Below are 26818 nucleotides of genomic sequence, written 5' to 3'. Positions count from 1 at the left end.
GAGAAAGAGAAAGATGGAAGGGAGGAGGGAGAAAAGGAAGAATGAAGGAGAGGAAAAAAGAGGGAAAGAGAAAGAGAAAAGGGAGGGAAGGAAAGAAAGGAAAAAGGAAATGAATGAATAAAGGGGAAGTGTCTACATGTCCACCAACAGAAGAATGGGTGTGATATGTCCACACGATGAATATTATATAGCAGTGAAAAGGAAATGACTAGAATAGCACTTGCCTGCAGAGATGAAGCTCAGAATTTCAGTGGTGAGCAAAAACTGTGTGATGTGATTTTAAAAAGCCATGAAAACCCAGTACTCTACGGTGCTTGGGATGTACAGGTGTATGTAGTGGAAATTATAAAGGAATGCGTGGGATCAGGAAGCCAAGCTCAGGATCCAGGTCTCTTGATAAAGGGGGCTTTGGCTGTAGTTAAGCGTCATTAAACTTGGCAGTGGTCTAAGAGGACTCACTGAACGCCTTTTTTTTTATGCTTCTAAAATATTAAGTAAAAGGGGGGAGAAAAGAGGTACACGAAGCTGCTCACCCTGTTGGAGAGTCTTTATTTATCACTGCAAGGTTTTTGCTCCAAAGTGCGACACCAGACGTGGGACCACAATGTCTCATGCGTCTTTTTGTGCTTCAATTCATGACGGCCACACACACACACAACAGATTTGACGACAGGAGACACTGAAGGCAAAATCAACAGCACGTGGACGAGGTCTCTTGTGGTGGTCCCCACCCCAGTGTGGCTTAGGCTGCGGCCGCCTTCCCGCCCAGACTCCTTCACATCCCAAAGGAACTGACCCTGGAGAACCCCCCTCACTCTCTCCGCCTCGCTCCGGCAGGACTATTTGTCATCCAACCTGCAGCAAGTCCTGCCTCAGGCTGGAGTGACGGGAGGCAAGACCTTGGCGATCAGGTCCTCAACATGTCCATCTGGATCGGAGAGGTTGACCCCAATTCCTTAATCCCCAGGCCACCTCTGTGGAAGGACCAGGTCCCCCTGTGGGTACCAGTTCAGCTGAAAGGGTCTCCCTGGATCTCCAACTCGGCTTCACGGCCCCCTTAGAAAATGCTCCAAGCAAGGTCCAAGCGCTCCTTTCCCAAATGATCAGACCTGCTCGCGCAGACTCAGCCGCTCATTCGGAAGTAAACTGCAGATGCCGGGTACGAGTCAGCCGGGGTGAAGATGGCCTTCTTATTTGGCAGGTGACATCTGTGGATAATTTAAAATTCACCAAGAGGGAGTTTTGGTGAAAGAGCACAGCAGTGCCGTGGTCTTCTTTTGTTCCTTACATTTCTGTGGACAGCTGTGGCTCGTCCTTAGTTGGACAGTATATCAATGTCCTGAATGTGCAGGTCCACTAAGATGACTGGTGTCCTTCCCGCTGACAGTTCCACCAGGTTTGCTCACTGTTCTGCAATCACAGGGTCTCTTTCCAGCTCCTCCCATCCACCCATTCTTCCTTCATTAATTCATTCAACAAACCCGGAGCTCTAGTGGACAGCTCTATCCTGGGCACGTGGTGGATGCTAGTGAATGCCCAGACAAAACCCCCAGAGTTGGCCTTCCTTCTGCACATCCCTGCTGGGCCAGGGGGTGGCTGACACGGAGATGTCCTGTGGTGGAATGCCACTCCCCATCAGGGGCAACCCTTAGTTTGAATTCTGGAAAACTAAACCTTTGGGGTCCAAAGAAATGCATGGAAGACTGTGGGTGGGATGGACACCCAGGGGCCAGGGGTCCTGTCCAGCATCCCTCACATGTCCTGATGGGGGTCCAAGGCAGGTGTATAGGGAAACAAACCCCAGGTTTCCTGATTTTAAGTCCAAACCTAAACTTTTGTTTTTGTTTTTGTAGACTGGAGTAGCAGATGTTACCAAGAACAGAGTGGGCTCAGCTCTCACTGACCTGGGGAACATACTGGACTCTGTTTGCCATTCCAAGCAAAGGAGACCGGGTGGGGTGGACGCTGGGCCTCAGAAACACACCTTAGGGAAACACGGATGCTGCCTCACCTCAAAACACTTGGCAAGGGCAAGGTTCCCCACTCTCTGAAAGACTTGCCCATGGAAGAAGGATCAGGGGCTTTTCCAGTTTTCCAGAAAAACAGAAGCTATTTCAGATGCGTTTCTGTTTCTGTATAGAAAGAGCAGATCATGACCAAAGGTTTCAGGTTTGCTCAGATTCTCAGGGAGAGTTGAGAATGGCCGGCCTCGTGGAGGAAGAAGACCCTGATTCCGTCTGGAAACCCTCCTGTAGCTCAGGGAACTGGGGTAGCCCTGAAGTCCAGAGTCTGGAGTTCGTCTAGAAGAGGCAGAATCCATGGTGGTGGAAACAGCTGCGAGGTTCTGGCACTTTCTGAGGGTTTCCACTGCCAACTCGAGGTGAAAGACAGTGATCTAGCGTCAAGATCAGGGCTAGATCTGTTTTTAGCCAACAGCTTTTGGACACCGTCTCCTCTGTCACATCCCAGGCAGACAGCTCCCACGACACTGGTCCTGTTTTCCAGACAGCCACGCTGAGGTTCTGAGGTCAGTGATGTCCACAGAGCACCCAGGAGTCCGGTTCCCCGTGAGAGCTACAGCCACTCAGCAGGTGTTCGGACTGGATCAACAATGGGACATCCGCTGGGGATGACCAGGTCGACCTGCTGGTTATTTACCATGACAGTGGAAGTCCCCAAAACAGAAGGAGGGAGGGAGGCACAACTGCAAAAGAGCTTGTGTCCTTTTTTTTTGTAGCCGGGTGCAACAGATCAAGTTCTTTCTTCCCGGAGTGGCTGGAAGGCTGAGCAGGGGGCGGGTCTGTCTCACGGGGTCACTTTGGTGATGCTGGTGGACATGGCAACTAACACTCAGTCAACATGTAGTCCAGGGGACCCGCAGGGGATCCCACGAATACTTTGTGAGGGAAGGGTTCCCCAAGTATCACATAAGCCGATCTGAAGATAAAACAATAAAGTTCTTCAGCTAAAAAAACAACTACACACAATGCCGTCCAAGAGCAGAATCTGAAAAGCACAGATTTTAAAATTAAGAATTAAAATAAATTAAAAACAGAGGATATCTAAGTTCACTCTAAGTTGAGGAGTCCGGCATTGATCTGGGTGCCCCTGGCCCATCAAGGGCTGGCTGGAGCTGTCTGGAATATTGTAGAAGGATCTCTGCAGCACAGTCCGGTGCTGGTTGAAGGTGAAGGCTCCTGGGCCGTGGCCGGGGACACTGACCTGGGACGCCCCCAGGCAGCCGGGGATCTGCTGGTGATTCTTCATGTACCAGTGTCTGAGAACCGCTGGTCCCTGCCTGGGGTGGGAGCTGGCGAAGGTGTCACTCACCCCGCTGACCTGATGGATGGGTTGATACGGGACGATTTTCTTTATATTATTTTTCAAAATGCTTATTTTTAAAAAGTCACCATCTTCTTTGCACCCAGAATTCCTCCGCTAAAGCTTCCCCGCCCCTGGCTCACCTCACCTGCAACACCTGCCTGCGAGGTGCCCCTGGTGCGGGACTCTCTCCATGACACAGATGAGCAGATCTGCCTGCTCAGTGTGGCCCTAACGTCCCGTTTCCACACACTGCCCGGCTGGCTTTGTGATTCTTTTTTTTTTTTTTTTATATAAAAACGGGAGTGCGGTGAGAGGGGAAGGGTCCTGGGCTTTGCAAACACATCTGTTCTGCCTTCTGAGCACAAAGGAGGGCGGGCACAAGGGGAGCTGGCGAGGACCCGGGACCGTGGGGCTGCAGGACCGGGCTGTGCCCCGGGAGGCTGGGCTGGGGGCCCTACAGATGCAGCTGGTGCCACATGGCAATCTGCCTGCGGGGGTTTTTGAGCATCTCCTCCCAGTGGCTGCGCTCCGAGCCAGAGGCGTGCAGGCCCAGGCTGCAGTGGCCCAGGGCCCAGCTCTGGCCGGCCTCGGCCTGGCTCAGCACCTCCAGCTCCACGCTGGACGCCCTCAGCAGGTCGTCGGGCAGCTCGAACATGATCATCTCGTTCCACACGGGGTTGATCTTGTGCTTGGCCCGTTTTGTCTGCTTCTTCTTCAGCTTCTGAGCCTGGTGCTTCAAGGTCACCTTGACAGAGACATCTGAGGAGGGGCAGGGAGGAAAGAGAGACAGAGAGAGGCCAGGTGAGCTCCCGGGGTCCTCTCCACTCGCCCCCTAGGCCATGAGTTCCTTCAACATCTATTAAGTGCCCACCACATGGCGGGCACTGGTCTAGACGTGGGGATCCAGCAAACATGTCTGCCTCTCTAGAACTTTCTCTGAAGCATGGGAAACGGCCGATAGCGGTTGAAGATTCCTTATCCAAAACGCTCGGCCCCACCAATGTTTCAGAGCCGGGAGGCTTTTCCGATTTTGTCATATTTGCATAGACATATCTAGATATCTTGGGCATGAGACCCAAGTCTAAACATGAAATTTATTTCAGTTTCATATGCACCTCATACACACAGCCTGAAGGGGATTTTATGCAATTTTTAAAATGATTTTGTGCAGGAACCATGTTCCATGGTGTAGAATTTTCCACTTGTGCTTAAAGTTTCAGATTTTGGAGCACTTGGTAGTTTGGGTCTTTGGATCCGGGTGCTTACCTAGACCATGACTTAGGATGCTGCTCATTGGATGGTCCCTATTGGGGCCTGGTAAGGTGCCACCAGGAGATGGATATGAAGTCACTTGCTCTGAGCCCGTCCATGTAACTTTGTATCTTTAGATCAAAGCAAGTCCAGAACAATGGCTCAGCTAGATTCTGAACTCAGACCAGAAAAGCAAAGCCATCCCCAGGTCTCTGTCCCCTTGAGGGTCCCTCCAAGCCGTCTTGTTCATTATTGAGACAGCGGGTCTCCTGCTGCCTGGTGGGGTGCTCCCGCGGCCTGATGGGGTGCTCACCTGTACTTTCTGCCAGTCTTCCTTTGAGGACTCCAGCTTCCTGTGGAAGGTGAAGGCACATGGCCTGACCCCCACCCGAGGCTCTGTCCAGTAGCGCTGTCCCCCAGGAACCCACCCATAGGTCTCCAGACAGCTCTCCTTATTTTATTAGTCAAGGTTCCGGAAGCTAATGTGAGAATAATTGTTACTGTGTAGTTATGGCTGTGATTATCACCCCCGGGTGGTGAGTTTGTTATTTCAGCAGAGAGATTTCAGAGACAAAGTGCTGAGCTATAATCGTTCTTACAGAGCTATAAAAGAGGGGGGCAGGCAGAGAACTAACTGGAGGGGACAAGGATAAAGCACTGAACTCTGACCTTGGGCTCCAGAATCTTCCAGCAAGCTCAACCCTTCTGATTTTATTCGCCCAAAATCTTTTGCTCAAAGATTCAGAACACAGTGGCAATTCTATCTTTGTATCCTTCTATAAATAGAGACTTATTTCTATCTTGTTATGAGCACTCAGATCCCAGTTCAGGAATGCCCTGCTAACCTGGGCTGCTCTCCTGCTCTGATAGGTCCCTAAGGCTTGGGATCAGCACTTTGGTCCCCAAGACTCAGGACCTGTGCTGGGGTATCTAGAAGGGAAAAAACAAGGCTTCCAACATGTTGGAAAGGGGCCTCTGTGGATATGTGGGGCACAGATGCTCTAAGCCTCGGGCCTCAGCCTCACCCACACACCTTCTGCCGTCGCCCACACTCAGCGGGTGTGGGGGGGGACAGCTGGCCAAGGCTGAGAACAGAGACTGGGGAGGGCGTAGAGTGCAGTGTGGCTGGCGGAGACAGAGGACCTGGCCTTCCCCACAGCACCACCTGCCCCAGGGGTGCGTCCAGCCAGGCCTGGGTTCCCGACAGCCCAGGCGCTCCGCTCCCAGGGTAGAGGCTGACTGCTGTCCCGATGGATCGCCAAGGTCGGGAGCCCCGGGTAGCTCCTACCGGGCCCAGGAATGAATGGATGTGGACTCCAAGAAGTGTGTCCTTCAAAATTAGTTAGCCCTTTAGGTGGAGGCTACATCTGAGGACGACTTGGAGGGACATGTAGGAGGATGCAGGCAGCCAGGGCAAGATGGCGAGGGAGGAGGCCGGGGGCAGGGCCGGAACAAAGGAGCACAGAGAGGGTCTTCTGATGAGGTCACCTCCCTGATTGATGAAAGTGCTTGTGGACACAAGCGGGGACCCAATCAGACAGACACTTCCATACTCATGCCTCTAAGTGGGATCCAAAAGAAAAACGGAGACAGACAGACACATGGACAGGGGTGGGGGGCGCCAATCAATAATAGTGAGGAGCACATGGACAGGGGAGGAGGCTGGCCTGGAGGACACTCCAGAGACCATAAAAAGAACAGGTCAAAGCTACCCCACCAGACTCCCGGCTCCAGGGCCCCTTCTCTTTGGAGAAGTCTGTCGCTTTTGCAATAAACCTGCTGCTTGTTCGTCATCTCTGGGTCCTGTTCTTTTTATTGGGGTGGGGGGAGGGTTCCAGGGATTGAACTCAGGGGCACTTGACCACTGGGCCACATCCCCAGCCCTGCTTTGTACTTTATTTAGAGACAGGTCTCACTGGTTGCTTAGGGCCTCACTAATCTGCAGAGGCTGGCTTTGAACTCGTGATCCTCCTGCCTCAGCCTCCTGGGCTGCTGGGATTACAGGCATGGGCCACGGCGCCCAGCTTCTGTGTCTTGCTCAATTCTTTGCTGAGCGAAGACACTGTACCCAGCACCCCTAGACGGTAACGAATTGAGAACTGTGCTCCTGTTCTGCCTTCCTGCGTTCCGTCCCCATTTCCCCCGGTGCCCCCACCTACACACCCCCGGCGGCAGCCTCAGCCTCCCCCAGCCTTACCCTTCCCCAGCAGCTCCGGGGCCTGGCTGGAGTGCAGGTTCTTGGCTTTGATCAGCACCACCAGGAGGCGGTTGGCGGCCGGGAGGTAGCTGATGGACAGGAGGACCTCTCCAGCTCCTGCGGACAGCTCCTGCGACACAAGGGGGCATGCGGGAAGGGGTCACTCTTGGCAGTGACCTCTGGCCCAGCCACCACTGCAGAGGCCAGGGTCACTGTGGACTGGAATCCCACAGGGGTCCTGCAGCCTCTCCTGCGGTCGGGAATGTGAGTCATAAAGTCAGTGCCCCACAGGTGCGACTCCATCGACGTCCAGGCCCAACCTACCCCAGAGCAGAGCTACCACAGGGACAAAGCCCCCCCCAGTTCCTGGGGTGCCTCTGGAGAAGGTTTAGGGCTCCCGGGAACACAGTCTGAGAGTCACTCGGTGACAGCGGGGCTGGTGGGCAGCAGGGGGTTGGTCTTCAGTTTCTTCATTTGAAAAGATGACAGCAGCCGACCCCGCAGGCCGGGAGACCATAAGGGAAATAAAAAGAGGTCAGTGCGACCCCAGGCTCATGGTGTGGGAAATACCCCGGGGACAACGGGCCAGGGACGCACTTCAGAGGGGACCCAGGTGCTCCCAGGAAGCATGGGAACCCACGGGTCCTGCAAAAGCAGCTTCCCAAGTCTCCGGGAAAGGCCTGGGAGGGCTTGCTGGGAATTTCAGCAAAGAAGGGCCCCTGCCAGGAGGTGGGGCTGTGGTGACAATGCCAGCCCGGGAGCTGGCAGGGAGGAGAGGGCGGGGTGGCAGGGCCAGCCAGGCACCAAGGCTCTATTTGAGCAGAAAGCAGGTGGCCTTTTCTCAAGATCCCCAGGGCGGCTGCCAGGCAGAGGAGGGGGGTGAGGGTTCTGGGAGGGAACAGGGGGCCAGACGCACCCCAGATGGCGCGACTCTCCCTGTCCCCTCCCCTCCAGCTTCGGGGCAGCTCAGGGAGGCACCGGCTGGGTTAGCAGCCGTCAGAGCACCTGGGCTTGTCCCTCACCCTCAGCACACGTGGGGACGTCTGCCATCTCCCGGGACATGGGCTCAGGGGGTGGGAATCAGCCTCCTCTGCTCACTGTGACCTCCGCAGCCAGGGGCTGCCCGTCACCAGGTGACACCACGCCTGTGGTTCATGACAGAGAGCCGCTCCTCTACTCACCCACCCGCAAGAGGCTGAGAAAGTTGTTTGGCTTCTCCAAAAGTGGGTTCCCTTGCCAGAGACACAGGGGCGGGGCCCGTTTAGCAAGCGTGCATAAAGCACCCACTATGTCCTCAATGCCACGATTAAAACACAGTCAGCCCCGGGGGAGCCTGCATCTCATGTGGGAGGGAGGCAGGAAGGATGAGGGGGAAACCTGGGGCGGGGCCCAGTGCCCCCGGGAGGAGGACCAGGGATGAAGTGAGAACACGGGTGTGGCAAGTCCTCACTAAAGGTCACAAACGATGACTCTCACGACCTCTGTCCAGACTCCCCTTCTTAACAACCCAGAGCGAAGCTCCGTGAGGCTGGGAGGACAACTCCAGAGTCAGCCTGGGCCTGAGTTCCAGTCCTCCCACTTCCTCCCTGGGTGGCCTTAGGCAAGTTGCTAAACCTTGCTGGGCCTTCATTTCCTCATCCGTAAAATGGAAATAGGATCATTTCTACCTGATGGTGTCAGGAGGATTTTGTTTTTCTTCTTTCAGTGCTGGGGACTGAACCCAGAGGCACTTTACCACCGAGCTACATCTCCAACCTTTTTCTTTTTAAGTTTTGAAAATCAAGTCTTACTAAACTAATGAGGCTGCCCTGGAACTTGAGATCCTCCTGCCTCGGCCTCCTGAGTCGCTGGGACCCCATGTGCAGCACCCCAGCCAGGTTTTGAAGATTCAATCCCCTCAGATTCATAGCAGCACCTGGAACCCACCACGCACGAGGGACTGTCTGCTGCGGCTGCGGTCATTGATTCTTGTGGAAGAGCAATCAGTGCTTGCTCAGCTGAACAGGGGAGCCTTATTTTTGGGCGAACAGGAGGCAGCTGGGCTTGGGGGAGCTCTCCACCTGCAGTCTCAGATTCCCTGTCTTGGGTCACACTTTCCGCTCAGCACGACCCCACTGTGATCAGTCATGTGACAAAATGACTTGGGAACCTTCGCAAAGACCTGAATCTCAGCCAGTAACATTTGTGAAACCCTCCCCGTGTGCTCTGGGCCCTAAGGTCACCACGCATCCCCAGCACTTGGCACTTAAACGTCACAAGAAAACTTCAAAGGGAAGAGGCCCCATCCATCCTGCACAACCCTCAAAGGAAGCTGATCTTGTCCCGCTTCAGGCCCAAGAGCCTGGTGCTCGAGGCCAGGCGGCTCGCGGGCCTGGCTCTGGCTAGGAGGTAGCCCAAGGACTCGGAGGAGGCCTGGTCAGCAAGGGAAGGCCAAGCCCTAAACCCGCAGAGCTGGCCTCCTGCGTGGACAGGCGGCCCCTGCAAGGCCCGGGGACTGTGTTGGGCTCCTGGCCAGGGGCAGCAGAGTGCTCCCAGGGTGGGCTGGGGACAGATCTCCCAACTGAAGATCACCTACAGGGTCCAGGGTGGCCTGGGCTGTAGCCCCGGGTGACGGTGCTTCATCCCACTCGTCCCCAAGACCAGGGGGAGCTGTGCTACTTTCTGGTGTGTAGGTAGCCTGGCCCTGCCCGCCGTCTGCACTGCAGCCGGAGGCTCCATCAGAGACTGCCCCCGAGTCCCTGGTGACAACAATGACCCTCTCTTCCTCTCCTGGTCTCTCCACCTCCTCTTCCTCTTGGGCTCTCGATGAATCACTCAAGGCCGCCCTTGGAGTGGGACTCACTGGGGTCCTCAATGACGCACCTACCGCTCTGGGCCCCGCGTCTTCCGGCCAGACCTGGAGCCGGGCTGGCACCTCCGTTAACCCATTCTGGCCCAGAAAAGTAAAACTGGGTGGGAACAACCCCCGGCTTCCACCACCGGGTTCATCAGCCAGAACCCTGCACCTGCAAGGGTGGGCGCTGGCCGGCCTGGCCTGGGGCTCTGCTTCACACACCCGAAGAGGACTATTCTAGAATATTCTAATTATCAGCAGTGATGATTATCCGGATGCATCAGCAGACTCCTCTGTGGTATGGCCTGGTCCCCGGCCCCTGGCATGGGGTAGGGTGCCCTGTGGGAGCAGGGCAGGGTGTTTGTGGCATGAATGAGAGCTACTGCTCTTCTAGGGGACCGGAGAGAAGAAAGGACAGGGCCCGAGACTCTCCTAGACGGCTGACTTTCAGCCCTTTGGGGCGGTAACAAAGCCTCAGAGCCCAGCGGGGGACCCTGTGTGTCTCCAGAGAAAGCAGTCGACTAGCTTAATAAATAGGAGTGTCACATCTCCTCCCGAGGCCCCGTCTGTGATTCCACACAAGTCCCAAATCACACGCTAATTAGAGAGAGTGCCTTGAAGCAGCCCGCTCCATTTGAGAGAGTGTGGTGGGGATCTTTCTGTCAGTTTCCTCAGCCTGGGAGGAAAGAAGGTGGGGCAAAGAGGAGGGTCGTCAGCGGGAGAGGGTGGGAGAGGGTGGGAGGTGGCAGTGGCCCGGCTCTCTCCCCTGCGGTCAGGTGTCTGTCAGGGAAGGTGCCTGCGGGTCACACCTCGTGCGTGTCGGGTGCCCGCGTGGCTGGTGCAGGATTCACAGCTGGAAAGGCCCAGCTCGAGGCTGAGCTGTGCTGGGTCCTGGCTGGGTGACCCGGGCAGTTCCCTATCCCTCGGTTGGTTGATCTGGGAGGTCAGAGGGGGACCTGGACCCTGCGGTGCTCAGACATAGCAGCCAGACGACCAGATTCAGCACCGCAGCAGCAAGCCCGCGAGGGGGCCCGGATGGTGACCTCTGGGGCTTCGCGGGCCTCACAGTCTCTACCCAGTGCGGCAGATCCCTGGTGGGGACCTTGACCCGGGGCCCTAAGTTCCCTCCACTGCTCCCCAGCCCTGCCCGGCCCTGACCCCCTGCTGCCCGGGCCTGTGGGGAAGATGGTTTCCTCTCCCAGGAGTCCCTCTGCAAGGCGCTGGCCTCTCAGCCCAGCAGGAACACCACTTCACACAGCCCTTCCAGAACTCTCCATCAGACACCGTGGTCAGCCTCCTCCCAGATGTCCCAGGATTCAACACACGTCAGAGATCCTTGTCCTTGTCATCGTCAGGGGTCTGTGCCAGTCCGCCCACCTCCCTTTGTGTTCCTTTCCCCATGGTGCCTGGCATATAGTAGGTGCTCAAGAAACATCACTGGATTTCAATGGGGATGACACTGTGCTTTCTTTCCTTGACGTCAGGGGTGTCTTTACCTGGCAAATGAGAAGCCCCTCAGCAGCGGGCCCTGGGCATCGGGCTGCCCCAGGCTGCCCTGTTCAAGACCCAACTGGGAAGGTCTCTGGAGCTTGTCCCATCAGCTCCGCCCAGACTTCAGCCCTCAGCCCTCCCGGCTCCACTGACCGGCACTACCCTCCGACTGAGGCGGCCCTACCTTAGCCGAGGTCTTCAGCTCGCCCCACTGGGCGGCCCCCAGAGGCACAGACACCCCGTCCAGGCCCAGGCGGAGCTCCCCGGACACACTGTGGCGGGAGAAGCGGTCGCAGGTCCTAAGAGTCAGCGTCAGCGTGGCCGTGGGGAGCTCCTCCTCAGCCAGGGGGAGCACCAGGCCCTCCTCCCAGGTGGTGAGCAGCTGCCGCTTCCTCAGGGCCGTCTGGGCCTCCACGGAGCCGGTCCTGTTGGCCACACTGCCTTGGACATAGCAGTCACAGCCGCCGTCGTGGTCACTGGTCACAGCTGCAGGCAAGACAGAGCAACCTGGGCCTGGGACTTACCAGGGACCGGGGTGGGGGGCAGCGGGGCCCTAATTAGGGCTGTGGAATCCAGAGTAATGGCCATGACCTTGGGTGCCTGAAAGACCTCGGAGCTGACCACCCTGGAGACTGCAGCCCTGCCCAGCAGCAAGATATTTAGAAAAAGGAGGCCATCTGGGGAGGCCCACGGCAGCACACGCTAGCCTTCCTGGGACAACAGTGACAAGAGTGACAAGAGTCAGTACTTCCTGGGGCCCTTCTCGTCTCAAGATTCTGAGATTTCCCCAAGGCGCCAGGGCTGACTTTATTAGTGCTACTGCTGAAACTGTGATTCATTTGTTCTGTACTTTAAATATTTACCACAGAAGCGCTTGTGGTGTGAATCACTTGGCTGCTGCTTCATGAATGTTTTATGTTTTGAACCTTGGTGTTTCTAATGCATTGCACAACGTGATCATGTCAGCTTTCCGTTACTATAACACATGCCTGAGGTAGTCAACTTATAAAGAAAAAGGGTTTATTCAGGCTCACAGTTTGAGAGGTTCCAATCCATGACCCCATTGCTTTTAGGCCTGTGGGGAGAAAGCACATCATGGCAGAAGCGTGTGGCTGAGGAAACGGAGTCACCTCACAGCCAGGAAGCTAACAAGAGCAAGAGGAAGTATCAGGGTCCCACAGTTCTCTTTGAGAACCTACCCCCAATAACCTAAAAGCCTCCCTCTAGGCCCCGCCTCCTAAATGCTCCACTCTCCCCACAGCGCTGCCTTGAGGAACAAGCCTGCACCACATCAGCCTTTGGGAGAAACCCTTGAGATCCAAATCACAGCCTTCCCGTGAATCACTCAGCAGATGTTTTTAATACATAAATTGTGTGGATTCACCCCCAAATTCCCCCTGGTGGTACTCTGATAACTGGTTCTTTCATGAGAGATTGGAAAGTGGAAACGGATTTCGCAGGATAAGAACGTGAAGAGCGAAGGTGATGTAGCCTAACAGAGCTTCCTCCTGGGCCTTCAGGGAGGGCTAGGCCTGCCTCTGCCACTAGCTACTAGGAACCTTCCTGAACAAGTCACAGGGGTTGCTTGACCTCAGTTTCCCAACCTGTGAAATGGGACTGTCATGAAGACCAGATGTATTAAAGTATACGAAAGTGCTGAGAATCCAAAAGACATCAAAGAGGAAAAACACTCGCTCAGAAAAAGGGAACTAGGGGCTGAGGGTATAGCTCAGGGCTCTCTGAGTACCTGGGGGAGCTTGGCTTTGATCTCAAGCAGGAGAAACGAAACAACCTGTTATGGCTTGACTAAAAAGTCCTCCAAAGACCAGATGTTGGAGGTTGGTCCCCAGCTGATGGTGCTCCTGGGAGGTGGTGGGACTTTTCGGAGGGGGGCCTAGGGGAAGGAAGCTAGGCTGTGGGAGGGTGCCCTTCACGGGGCTACTGAGACCCCAGCCTCTTCCTCTCTGTCTTTGCTGCCTTCCTGCCCTGGTCACAGCGTATCGCCACCACGTGCTCCCTGCTATGGTGCTCTGCCTGGCCACAGGCCCCGGCAACAGGGCCCAGTGAGCACAAGTGACACTTCTGAAACCGTGAGCCAAAGTAAATCTTCCTTCCTTTGATGCTGAGTCTCAGTGATAGAAAGATAAACAGAAAAAAAGGAAATCAAACACAGAGGCCCCATTTATCTGGTCCCGTTGACAGCCCTGGTTTCTTGGCAAAGTCTTAGTATTGTTTGCTGATGGCAGAGGAGACTCTCAGGGGAGGGTCACCAAGCCCATGTGGCCCCTCAGGGACACTGCTGGGTCCTGAAGTGCAGCAACTTTTCCCACCCCCTGAAGACCCTCTGCATCCAGCACGGAGCCCTGGGCCCTGTCAAGGCACCTAGGGCAGAGACAGTGATTCCCCGAGGCTCACTTCCCGGCCTGGGCAGCGGCTGGCCGCGTCCTAGGCTCCTCTGCTGTGAGCTGGGCGTGTGACTGGGTTCCAACCAGCGGGGCCTGAGCAGAAGTGGCGAGTGCCACACCCCGGGTGAGGCTGTGCCCGCCCTGGGTCTCCTCCTCCCCCGTGGGCTCCCCAGGACCCCTCCCTCGGGGAGCCCGGGAAGTCAGGTGACAGGTACCTTCCAGGCGGGTCACGAGCAGCTCGGCCTTGCGCCGGTCGTAGTCCAGGCAGTAGTGCAGCTTGGGGGCCTGGTTCCAGCTGGCTGCCTTCTCTGGGTTCCAGGTCTCCATGACGCACACGTCCTCCACCACGCCTGCAGGACAGTCAGGGCCGTCACTGCCCCACACGGGCACCCTTCCCTCACCACTCCTCTCTCATCTCTGCCACCCCAGCCACAGACCCCAGCCCGAAGCTTCCTAAAGTTCAATGCACCAAGGCAACCCCGCGGTCGGTCCTGGGCTTTGCATTCCAGGGGACTGTCATAGTTCAGCAACCGAGATGTGGGTTTTGCTGTCAGACAGGAGCTGTTTCGGAACAACCAGGTGAACTTGGACAAGGTGCCGGACTTCTCTGAACCTCGGTTTCTCATCTTTATGATGGGGACGGTAAGGGTTTCTCTTTCCTAGAGTTACTATGCACATTAAATGGAATAAAGCAGGGGACGTTCTTAGCCCAGCGCATGGTGAGCTTTCGGTAAAGATAAGTGGCACAGCCTGTGTGCCTGGTGGCCGCGTGGGAGGCTGAGCAGCCCTGGCCTACCTGGCTCCGCCCCCCCAGCTGGCTCCGCCCCTCCCACAGAGCCCAGTGCCTTCTCCCCAGGAGCTCACAGATGGAGCTAGACATCAGGGCCAAGGTAAAGGTGGTGGATTTGACTTTGATGCATGTCCAATAAACGTTTGATGAGTGAAGAGGGAACCGTATCTTTAATCTAGAACCACAACTATTGCTCTCTCTGCCCCTTACTTAAACAGGAGCCTAACATCGGGAAGATTCTCATGAGTCAGACATAATACAAAAATTAAAAGGACCCAGTAGCTCTGGGAGACTCTATTTTAAGTAAACCAGAGTTTAAGTTGGTTCTCAGAACTCACTCAGAGGGTAGAACTGCAGAGGTCTGCTAATCTCCCAAGTGGCCCATTAGTGTCCTGCAAGTAGAAAGAAATTTCCCTAGTACTTCTGGGATGAGCCAGCTGACCAGGGTGTGACCAACGTGTAAAGCGAGACACAGGTGTAGGTAGGGCCACCTTAGCACCCAGGGCTCTTAGCTCTCAGGCAGCCTCAGCCCTCGGCATCAGAACCAGCCTCCACCGAGGGTGACAGGGTCCTGTTCAGATGCAGTAACTGGGGTGACTCTACTACTGTCCCTCCCTGCCTGCAGGGACCACAGGGCCAGCACCTCCTACAAATGCAGATGGGGACTCGGCTTCAAGAAGTGAGTCTTTGAGCTCTACAGTGGGTGATGGGTGGCCTGGCTGGTGGAGTCAATAGGCTCAGCACATCATGGGGACAGTGGCTGAAAGATCTGGTGGCCCTGCTACACTCCTTCACCTCTGGTCAATGTCTGCCCAATCAGCTGAGTCTCAGTAGGTTTCTGTGCAACATAACTAAGCTGTGCCTTCGGGGGCAGCCAAGAGGAGGCAGAATGAATGAATGAATCCTGAATTCTGCAAAGTAAGGCCCGGCTTGGCTCTCCCTCTCTCCTGGGCGGAGTGTCCAGTCCTGGCTTCATCCAAGCTTTGAGCAATCAGAGGCTCCCAGGAGAGGGGGCTATGACTACACCGATCACCCCAAGAGTCTTCCTGCAAATCTCTCCCGCCCCCACCTTGAGGTCTCAAGGCTGCAGCAGGTCTGCTTTTAGCCCCTGGAGGCTTAGGCCAGCCAGGATAGCCTGTCCACACTGCGGGCGCTGCGGGGATCCGATCCTGAAACGCCAGGCTGGTTCCTCACTGTGCTTCTGGGTGGGCCAGGAAGGGGCACCTGTCCACTGGCCAGTGTGGGTCCAGTTGAATCAGGGTGGGGTCAGTGTCAAAGGCTTTAGGCTGCTTCTTCTTCCGCCACCTCCCGCACTGACCTCACAGAGCAAAACTCAGGCCATGTGTGACAGCCATCCCCTGGTTTTAGCTTCTCCTCCCTAAAAAGCTTCCGCTCTCCCTTGGGATGGGGACTGGCCTCTGCTTCATATGTCACCCCAGGGCCCGTGCCAGCCACAGCCACCTTCAGATATTGTGTTCTTGATGTTGACAAATGAAAAGGAGAACAGAAAGAGGAACAGAAACGGTGTTTCGATGCTGTCTTTGTGCAGAGGCCCTGATTAAAGCGTCTGAGAGGCATTATCGTATTCACACTTGACAACAGCCTAACAGGAAGAAAATAATATCATCTCATTTTCATAGAGGAGGAAACTGAGGCCCAGAGAGGTTAGCAGCATGATCAACGCCACACAGCAAGTATATAAAAGGACAGAGGATTCAAGCCATGACTTTGAAGCCAGTGGTTTTAACTGTGATTCTTTATCCCCTCTCCATAGTTGCCCACATGTGACTTGAAAGGGACGCTCTGTTTCCCAGTGCAGAGCTGGAGGCTGTGGGGAAACAGCACGGTGGCATTCAGCAGGAATCAAAGGCCAACTCAGAGGCCCTGTGCCCACTGTCAAGTACAGCAACACTGGGGCTTTTGGACAGGCAGGCCATGCCCGGCATCCACAGAGCCGGTGACAGACTCCACTGCCCGCTGCCCACATAGCGGGGCTGGGGATCCCTACCATTCTGAGGAAGGATGAACAGCTCCTCTGTGACCTGCCTCTTGAGGCGACTGTCACTGGGGGCAGGGGGACTGGCAGGTGCAGCAGGCTCCTCTGTGGTTCCCAGTGTGTAGTCTGCGTAGTTGATGACCTCCGGAGCTGTCACCGCAGGCCTGGGGCCATAGATGTCTGGGAACTTGAGAAGAGGGCGAGGCTGGACCGGCTCCGTGGATTTTTTAACGTTGAACTGCAGCACAAATCACTCTGGTTAGTCAGCAGGGGGACTGGCCTGGCGTCCACCCATGGAACAAAGTAGTGGTGACCCGACCCTTTTCAGGAGCCAGGGAGAGATTTGGAATCCCTCTACTCCCAAGAGCACAGCCTGCAAAATCATACCACCTGAGCCCACAGGCCGCGGGTCACGCCAGGGTCCACTGAGATGTGGGCTCCGATCATCCGCCCCTTCCCAGCCCATCGGCTGCCTGTGGGTCTGTGGCTCTGCCCCTGGTGCTCTCAGGCCCCTTCTGGGGTCCTCCCTCTGCTCCTCTCGCCTGTGCCCCTGGCCTCCCGCTCTCTCCCTCCATCTCTACCTTATTCTTCCATTCCTCCCCTTCCCACCCCGTAGCTCAGGAATGTGCAGGCTCCCACCACCCAGAACAAACCCGGGCTCCTCCCTGGGACCACAAGAGCTTGCCTGGACCGCGCCCACCCCGACCTTGGCTCACTCCAGCCACGAGCTCCCTGCTCTTCAAACAGGATGGACCTCCTCCCGGTCAGGCTTCCGTCCCGGGTCTTGTTCCCCAAACTGGCTACCTGCACTTCCACCGGCTCCATCTCCTACCTGAAGCCTGGTCCTCAGATCTAAACCACGCCCCCAGTCTAAACCACGCCCCTCCAGTCTAACCACGCCCCTCCGGTGTAAACCACGCCCCTCCTGCCTAAATCACGCCCCTCCGGTGTAAACCACGCCCTCAGGCCTGCAGCCCTCCCCACCACACCCCGCCCTTTGGTCCACAGCTTTGTGCCCTCCCCACTCCGTGTTGGTCGCGGGCAGCGGTCGGTGGGTCTCTCGCACCAGCGTGTGAATTCCGGGAGCATAGGGACCATGCCTTGCCAGGCTCCTGACCTCTCCACGGGAGCTGGGTCAGTCTGGGCAGGTCAGTTTGCCTTTCTGGGCTGTCACTTAAGTGACTGGTGATTTTCCTGCTTATCTCGCTCCTCGTTCCTGAGCCACTTCTTCAGGCTGGAAAGATGCACGAAGTACCCGTCCCGCATCGCCCCCACTTACAAGTGAGTCAGGGAACCGATCAGAAGCGACAGAAGTAAATACCAAGTCTTTCTGGCCATTCAGGACCACAGTAGAGCAGCGGGCCAGCGGGACATGTGTAGGTGACCACAGAGAGAGAGGGCAGGAGTGCATCGCTGCAGGGCAGCCCGTCCCTGGGAGGCCGGTCAGGGCTGCGGCATCGGCAAGGGGCCAGGGGGCTAGACCTTGAAGGAGAGGGAGCTGGAAGGCAGAGAGGGGTGGGGAGGGCTGTGCCCTGACACCAGGCAGCCAGGGCCCCAGGGGACACCAGAGCAAGGCCTAATGCTCCCAGGTCCTTTACCCTCCACAGTCACGTCTGCCTCGGACATCTCACCAAAGTCTGACTTCCGTTTATTATAACACTTCACAGCAGGGAAACTGAGGCCCGGGGACGCCCAGGGTCATCCAGCTGCTAGTGCTGGGGACGATGGAGCCTCCAGATGGCGTGACTCCAGATTTCATGTCACTTCCCTGCGGATCTCCAGTGCTGGGAACTAAGAGGCACTCGCAGCACCGGGGGGGTCCCAGCCAGGCCACTCCCCACTGTTCAACAGTGTGAAAGGGCCGCAGAGGCTGCTGGGCCGCTGTGCTGCTGCCTCAGAGTCACCCTGTCACTTGTTGGGACCACATGAGGGCCCTTAGGGAGGTCTGGGAAGCAGTTTTGTGTTTGGTCTTTATTTCTTCCCTGTGGCTTTGGGGCAGGGCTGGCCTTCACCCCCAGCTTGACCCCCTGGGGCTGGGCCTGCATTTTCAGTGGGGCGCTCACAGCTGGGCTCGGTTCAGGGTGAGGTTCACTCCAGGCTTTAGAGACCCAGGGTCTGTCTCCCTCCTCCTCAGGGCCTCAATTCCTGTGTCCCTGATAACCTCAGAAGCCTGCTACAGGGGCTTAGAGTGCAGCCCTAGAGCAAAAGACAGGTGCTTTTGGGTGGCCCATAATGTCCACTGTGTCCCCCTCCCCCACACCATCACTGGGTGGTCTAGGCTCCGCCCACCCCCAGCTCCTGGGGTGAGTTTTGTCTGTTCTGATCCTGTCAGCTCTTGGCATGATCTTGGTGGCTTTTTCTGGCCTGTGGGGAGGCACCTGGCCTGGGGAAGCCCACCCACATGGAATGTAAGGACCAAGGACACGCATTCCGCGGCCTAGAGGAACTGGGCAGAAGCGCGGGGCTCTGTCTTGGGACTGTAAGGCGAGTTGGCCTTAGCCCAAGGCAGCATGGTAGCCAGCCGTGTGCAGAGATGGAACGAACTTCATCCCCAGCGTGACCTCATGGGGCCTCCCCTGCCCTTCAAGTCACGTGAGCAGCGTCCTTCTTGTTGGTTGAGCTGGTCTGAGTTCTGTGCCTTGTAGCCCAAGTACATTCTAGATGGATGCTGTGCTTTTCCACCAGCGAGTGAACCCGGGGCCCTTAACCCCTGGGCCACATCCTCGGCCCTTTTTCCGATTTATCTAGAGACAGGGTCTTGCTGTGTTGCTTAGGGCCTCACTAAGTTGCTGAGGCCGGGTTCAAACCTGTGATCCTCCTGCCTCAGCCTCCTGAGCCTCTGGGATTCCAGGTGTGCCCCAGGCCCCCAAGCATGCATTGCATTCTGACAAGTATCACGGAGACCGTGACCCTGCGTAAACTAGCCTGGGTGTCCTCCGTCCTCTCCGGAGTCTCTCTGCCTCCAGGCGAGGCCTCCTCACTCGCTGTTTATGTTCTCCTGCGGCAATGGCTGCCCTCAGCTGAGGATGACACACAGCCCCTGCCCAGGCCGGGAGCAGGGCTGCTCACAGTGACATGAATCTGTTCAAGGATCAAAAGCACCAGCTGATTACCTCTCTCGCTCCTTCTCTTGGAGTCTTATTTATTGCTTTTCCAAGCCCTGATTCCACCGCATCCTCAAATGCACCTTAAATAGCTGCAGTATCCAAGAAGCAGAGGTTTGGAAGCCGAGGGAGAGCCGGGAGAGGGTGGTAGCTGGGGGAAGGACATCTGGAGGGAAGGGGGCGGGGAGCAGGGCCCCAGAGAAAGAGCCTGCGGAGCCTGGCTGTGGGCGAAGGAGGGGCAGGCGGGCTTCGGACCAGGGATTCCGAGTCCGCCTGTCCTGAGCCCAGGGAAGAGGACCTGGGAAATGGATGCAGAAAGACAGGGAAGGTTTCCAGCAAGGACTGGCCTTGAGCAAGTGCTCCCACAGCAGCCGGGCGAAGCGCGTCCTCCCGTGGTGCAGGCCCCCTCGCAGGCCTCCCTGGGGTCCCCAGCCTTTCCTGTCTCTGGGGCCTCTGGCCACTGGCTCCCCCCACCGTGGCCAGCTCTGCACGGAGCAGTTTCAGGTGGCCCAGCACAGTGCCCGACAGGCCCACCCATGCGCCTCCCGGTCACGCTTCTCGTCCCGGGGCTTCCCCGTGGCTGCTAAGGTGAGAGGCACCAGGGACACCGTCCACCCAAAGGCAATCCCGGTGTGCAAAGAGTCAGGGCTTCCTGGGGGAAGCAACGACCAGAGAGACTCAAAATGAGTCCAGGACTCGAATGGACGTTTCTCCAGAGAGGAAGCACAAGTGCCCTCTGAGCCCGTGAAAAGACGCTCAGTGGTCATCAGGGAAATCAGGGCAAAGCTGCATATGACAGTGGCATAATCGGTGCCACTCCATAGGATCGGGATGGCTATCATAGCAAAAGAGAAAGTGACCAGTGTTGGTGAAGATGCGGAGAAATTAGAGTCCTGTATGCCTCTGGTGGGAATCAAAGAGGTGCAGCTGCTACAGGAAACAGTGTGACTACTTCTTTAAAAATTAAAAATAGAATTACCATAGGATCATTCACTCCTTGGTATGTACCCGGGAAACAGGGACATCGGAGATACCTGGACACCCATGTTCCTAGCGACATCATTCACAAAAACTGAAAGGTGCAAGCTATCCAGGTGTCTATCCACAGATGACTGAATCGGGAGTATGTGGCATATACACTGGAATATTACTCAGCCCTAAAAGGGCGGGGATTCTGACACCTGTGGCCACATGGATGAGCCTGGGGGAGCTACCGCTAACTGTAAGAAGACATCACAGGCTCCCACCTCTGGGAGATGATGCGTCGAGTGGTCAACATCGCAGAGCCGGAAATGGCATGGTGGTTGCCAGGGCTGGGTACAGAGTTTAATTTTTAATGGGCACAGAGCTTCAGTTTTATAACACAAAAGCTCCATGGAGATTGGCGGTGGGTGTGTCTGTGCAGCATTATATGGATTCGGCACCACCGAGCTGTACACCTGGGCCAGGATGGCAGATGGCAGACTGTGATGTGTGTCTTACTATAATTAAAAAAAAACAAAAACCCCACTTCTGATTCAAAAACTCCCTGGGAGGTGTTGACCCCTGCGGGCAGAAAGTCAGGTGCGCATTCCTCTCCTTCCCCTGAAAGGCTGTTCCCCAGTGTCTCCAGAAGGTGACTCCTGGAGACCCAGCTGTCCCCCTGCAGCTGGTGGCGCGGCCCTCAGGACTGTGCCCTAGTGTTCCCCCCTCCCTCCTGCAGCTGCCCCACCTCCCCTGGCCCCTCGACCTCCATCCTCAGGAAGAGCAGCCCGGAAACCTCAGGCTGTGCCTCTGCCATCAGGTGAGACAGATGGCCCTGGGCAGGCAGGTGAACCGAGCTGCATCTAATGAGCAAATATTTATGGAGGTTCCACGGGCCGGGGCCAGGCTGGGGGCGCTGGAGAGCGCCAGGCGGCTGCGGGCCTCCAGGACTGGTGTTGGGAAAGCAGAAATTAATGATGTGGTTAATGATCTGTGAACAACTCTTGGCCCTACCAGAGACTCTGGGCAGCCTCTTTGGTGACATGATTAATTTCTCACCTAAACACTGTTTATTAATTTGGGGTTTTGTGCTGGGACAACCTCTCAAAGTCGCAGAGCAGCACCCAGGAAGTGCAGGTGGGGAAGCAGACCTGGCCAGGAAAGGGCGTGGCCTTGACCCTTGTACTTGACCATGTAGGGGACGGCAGAGTGGACAGATGTGGGCCTAGAGAATTCACATGGTGCTAACCACAGGCCACTGCTGCTGCTGCTTGGGTCTGGAGCACAGCTGAGCCCCCTCGGAAGGGACACTGGGCCTGGGGAAAGGGATGTCACTCTGGGCTCTAATACTGGAAATTATGCACACCTCTAACCTGGTGTAAGAATTTGAGTTTGAAGTACCTGCTGGTCAGGTACTGAAGGTGTAAAAGCAGATGCCTTGCTTGGAGTTCAGGCTCTGCCAGTTCCATGCTGTGTGATCTAGGGTCTGATTAATTAATCTCTCTGGGCCTGGTTTCTTCATCTGTATAACCGGGGTGATACTGACAACACCATCCATCTCGGGGGCTGGATTGAGGGTGAGATAAGACAACCCAGGTCGAGCTGGTGTGGCACAGAGGCTGGCAGAGCAAAGTCCACTGCTGGAGATATTGGTTGGCCCCTGTTGCCTGGGCTACGCAAGGTGGGGCTCACTCATTGGACCAGTTGATAAACTCTTTTTTGCTTGTTTTGATGAAATACATGGAGACACGGAGTGTGTGTATTAAAACAGAACCAAACGAGATCGGTTCCTGTGTCACTGGAGGGTGGAGACACTCTGTCTCGACCCAGGGTTCTCACTCCCGGGCTGTGGGGGTTGGCGAGGCTGCCGTGGGATCCCCAGGGTCCTCTCTCGGGGCCTCCGCACCCTCAAGCTGCCCCAGAGCGTGGCTGGACCTTGCTCCAACATCAGGTGGGCACACGTGGCCCACGTCACGTCGGAGGTCAGCCTGCCCAGTAGGGTTCCTCCTCCCTTGTTCCCTGTCACCTGTTCCTTCTGCTGACCCAGGTCACGAGGCCGAGGCTGCCCTGGAGACAGCACCACGTGGCAAGGGACCGAGGAGGGCCCGAGGGAGGACCTGGATCTCGTCGGCGAGCACACGAGGGGGCTCAGACGCAGAGCTTTCCCCAGGGCAGCCTGAGATGACCGCAGCCACCACAGCATCTCGGCTGCAGCCTGTGAGTCCCCACGCCGGGGACCCCGCCCAGCGGTGACGGGCTCCTGACCCTCAACACCAGGAGATGATATCAGTTGTGTTAAGCCACTAAATTTGATTTGTTCCACAGCAATACCCAGCTGATAAAGTGGCTTGTCAGAATCATTCAATAACATTCGAAAATGGACCTTCCATCCACGGGAATGGCTGGAATCCAGAGGACTCACCCTGGAACTGGCCGAGACCAGGCCCTCCAGAGCGCTCCCCGCGGCTGGTCCAGAGGAAGTGGCCACAGCAAACAAGTTTCCAAGAGTTAGACACACATCGGCCCCAGGACCGGCGGTTCCACTGCGTGGTACTTATTGATCCAAGAGAAATGACACACGAATCCACAGAAAGACGTAGAGGTGACCACCAACAGCAACTTCATCACACTTGTCCCTAACAGAAGGCGGCCCAGGTGCCCGTCAGCAGAAGGATGGAAAAGGACACTGTGGCGTGTTCTTATGACCAAGTCGTCCTCCCCAGCAGGACGCGGTGGAGTTCAGGTGACTCACCAGTCACACCTCGACCAGGGGCGATTCTGCCCCTCAGGGACATTGGCAGTGTCTGGAGACATTTTTGGTTGTCATGGGGGGTGTGATGCTATTGGTTATTGTCACAGTAAGGGACAGGAGCTGTCACAGTTAGAGGCCAGGGATATTAAACGTCCTGCGATGGACAGAAAAGCCCCCGACACACCTCAGGCTGCTGTGACAGATGACCTCAGGCTGGTGGCCTATACAACAGCGCTGAACTCTCACAGTTCTGGAGGCTGGAGGTCAAGGTCAAGGATGCGGCAGGTCCAGGGTCTGGTGAGGGCCCACTTCCTGGTTCGCAGACAGCTGTCCTCTCACCATGTCCCCACACAGTGGAGGACCGAGAGCATCTCTTGTGCCTCTTCTTATCAGGCTGCTAATCCCATTCGGAGGGCTCCACCCTCCTGACCTAACCACATCCCAGAGCCCCCCGTCTCACACCGTCTCACACCGTCTCACACCGTCTCACACTGTCACACTGGGAGTTAGGATTTCAACACAGGAACAGTTGTTCCCCAAATCCCCACAACAAAGACTCACCAACCCAGAAGGTCCACCACACTCAGGTTGAGGAACCCTGATTCATATGGCGTTCAGAACCCGGAAAGTGACCGGCGGTGACAGGTACCAGCACGGCCATGGCTTCTGGGGAGGACTGGGAAGATGTGTGGGTCACTCCTGGGGGACAAGTCCTGTCAAAACTGGTTTGGCTGTAACTGTGGGGTGTGTGTAGTTCACTGTGTGCAAGTGGTACCCAGGAAGAATCTGCAGAGATAGATACACACTCACACACACACTCACACACGCACACACACACCCACACACTCACACACTCAAATGCTCACACCCACACACACTCCCACACATTCACACACCCACACACACTCCCACACTCACACACACACACACACTCCCACACTCACACACACACTCAAACGCTCACACACACACTCACACACTCACACACCCACACTCACACACACACTCCCACACGCACACACACACTCCCACATGCACACACACACACACTCACACACTCAAATGCTCACACCCACACACCCACACATTCACACACACTCCCACACTCACACACACACACTCCCACACTCACACACACACTCAAACACTCACACACCCACACTCACACACACACTCACACATGCACACACCCACACAATCACACACTCACACATACCCACACACCCACACACTCACACACTCACACACCCACACTCACACCCACACTCACACATGCACACACCCACACAATCACATACTCACACATACCCACACACCCACACAATCACATACTCACACATACCCACACACCCACACTCACACACACTCACACACACTCACACACTCCCACACCCTCCTAAGGCGGGGCGGCAGCCTGAGGTGCAGAGGCCAAGCTGGACTGGCTGAGAAAACCCCTTTGCTCCCAGGGAGGGACGGGCTCGGAGGCGAGTCTGGGAGCGGGAACAGCCCTCCCGGCCCTGGAAGTCCGTCTAGAAGCCTGTCAAGCTGTCCTTCCAGGTACAGGAAAGCCGTTCCTGGAGAGTCGGGAGGACGGGGGCCTGAGGTGTGTCAGGGGCCTGCTGCTCGTCCATCGGGGCGGTTCCCAGGTTGGACTGGCCTCACCTGGGGAGGCACGAGTCACATTCTCAGGCCCCCAGGTGTGACTCAGCGGGGGGCGGGTGGAGCCTGGGAGCTGGGGGGGACCATGATGTGGGTGGTCCCCTCACCTGAGGCCCCCTGGGTGGGGAGGAGGCAGACACCCAGGTAAAGGTGCCCTGGTGAGGGGTGACTGCTCACAGGCACCGCCCGCCTCTCAGGTGGGGGCTCTGGCTTCCCACCGACATGTGTCTTAGGAGCGGTCAGTGCCAGGCCCCTCCGCTGCCGGCCGCTTATGGGCCAATCCCAGAGTGGGGTCAGAGGGGGGCAGGGTTTACTTCAAGGTTGAACCTCACTCTGAAGAAGCGGCTTGTCCTTGGGTGGGACAGGAAGCAGTGTTTCCAAGGCAACCCTCCCGGCACCAGCTGCCCTTCTGTGAATCCCAAGTCCAGGCCCAACCCCTCCCCTGCCCGGTCCGCTCCTGAGTCCTTGGCTTAGGGCTGTCCTCTTCCTACTCTCTCCTCCATTCCTAGTTATTTTAAAATTTACAAAAAAAACTTCTGCGGTGCACCCCTCCCCTTGACTGGCACCCAACGTGACAGACGGGGGACTCTGGGTGGGTCAGCCCAGCTGTCGGCTGGGTCAGTGCACCTCTCCCAACGCAGAACCGCACACAACCAGGAGTGACACCTGCCCCTCTCTCCGCTGTTAGTCACCATTCAGCCGTTCACTTAGCATTGTTAAGGCTCCGGATGCTGGCACCATGGAGAAACAGCACCGTTCAGTAATCTACCAGGAGAGCCAAGCGAGCGATTCAGGGTAGGAATAAATACTGTTAAGATCAGGGCCGAGGGCGCGGGAATGAGAGGAAGAGAAGTGGTGTCCTAAGCATCTGAGTGTCAGGTAAGGCTCCCTAAGCTTCCATTTGAAAAAAAAAAATCAATATATATCGCATCTGGCATTAGCCACGTGTCAGTTACTGGTGTACACGAGTTTCATTCAAAACTCACAACTTCACGAGGAAGACGTCACTGTCATCCTGACTTCACTTAAGAGGAACTGACGCTCAGAGGAGTTAAGTCAGGCGGTTAATAAGACGCAGAGCGGGATTGGAACCCGGGCAGGTGCCTGTGGAGCCTGAGTTCTCAACAATTTGGCCGTAGGCTTCTCTGCCTGACCTGGAGCAAGAACCCAATGAAGCAGTGGTCAGTTCTCCTTCTCAGGGGTCAGGCAGATGGAAGGAGGAGCCCGCTGGGCAAGAGGAGGAGGGCCCACCTCCACCTGCCCAGCCCAGACGTCACTCACGCCTCCAACCAATCAGCATTCAATGTTAAGAACGTTTTCTGTGACAGCAGCCCCTCAGCAGGCAGGGTCTGCACCATGTGGTGGGTGGGGAGAGAGGCAGGTGGGGGACCCTGTAATATGACAGCTGTAATGGAGACCAGGGGAAAGCCAGACAGGTCAGTAAGATCCAAGCCAGCATTGCCTGGGAGAGGGAGGGCGGGTGGCAAGAGGGGGAGTACAGGGAGAGCCACAGGGATCCTGACTTTGTGCTGGGCGCCCCGGAGCCTGGCTGCAGTCTGACAGGTGTCGAGGTTGGGGTAGACCAGCAGGCCAAGACGGCACCCTGAAAATGTGCAGGGGTTCAGAGGACAGGGGTCTGCAGCCCACAGAGAAAAGTACTAGTGTTGCCAGGGCCCCGATATTTCTGGAGCAAATAGAATTTAAAATGGAATTTTAAAAAGACTTCGTGGGACTGAAGACCCAAGAGAGGTGGGGCCTGCATTGATTCGAATTGCCGCGTCACAATGCCCCAGAGGCTGGACCCTCCCCATGCACAGGACACAGAGAGCACAACACCAAGGTCACCGCCTTTAACCTTTACCCAAGCCTGTAGGTAAGTGCGGACTACTTCTCTGTTCTCCATATCCTAACAGCAATCAAAAAAAAAATGTCATCATTTTCTCTACACAGGAAGAAATTGAGGCTCAGAGAGAGAAATGGAAATTGCCTAAGGTCACACAACTACCGTGACCAAGCTGAGCTTGGAATCCAAGTCCACCCTGAGCCAGTGCTG

General features: G+C 56.3%; 1 protein-coding gene across 1 annotated transcript in view; it reads right to left on the bottom strand.

Annotated features, from left to right (window-relative positions):
- Positions 1-532: 532 nt before the first annotated feature.
- Syt13 (synaptotagmin 13) overlaps positions 533-26818 on the bottom strand; it is a 44963-nt gene continuing 18677 nt past the window's right edge. Inside the window, exons 2-6 of the mRNA XM_027936630.2 lie at positions 16300-16525; positions 13717-13851; positions 11281-11582; positions 6773-6902; positions 533-4083 (exon numbers count right to left, since the gene is read on the bottom strand). Coding sequence (XP_027792431.2) covers positions 3779-4083; positions 6773-6902; positions 11281-11582; positions 13717-13851; positions 16300-16525 — 1098 coding nt within the window. The 3' untranslated portion in view covers positions 533-3778. The remainder of the gene's footprint in view (positions 4084-6772; positions 6903-11280; positions 11583-13716; positions 13852-16299; positions 16526-26818) is intronic.

This window comes from Marmota flaviventris, chromosome 9 (assembly GCF_047511675.1).
Source record: "Marmota flaviventris isolate mMarFla1 chromosome 9, mMarFla1.hap1, whole genome shotgun sequence".
Classification (NCBI taxonomy): domain Eukaryota; kingdom Metazoa; phylum Chordata; class Mammalia; order Rodentia; family Sciuridae; genus Marmota; species Marmota flaviventris.
This window is presented reverse-complemented; position numbering and strand designations above follow the sequence as displayed.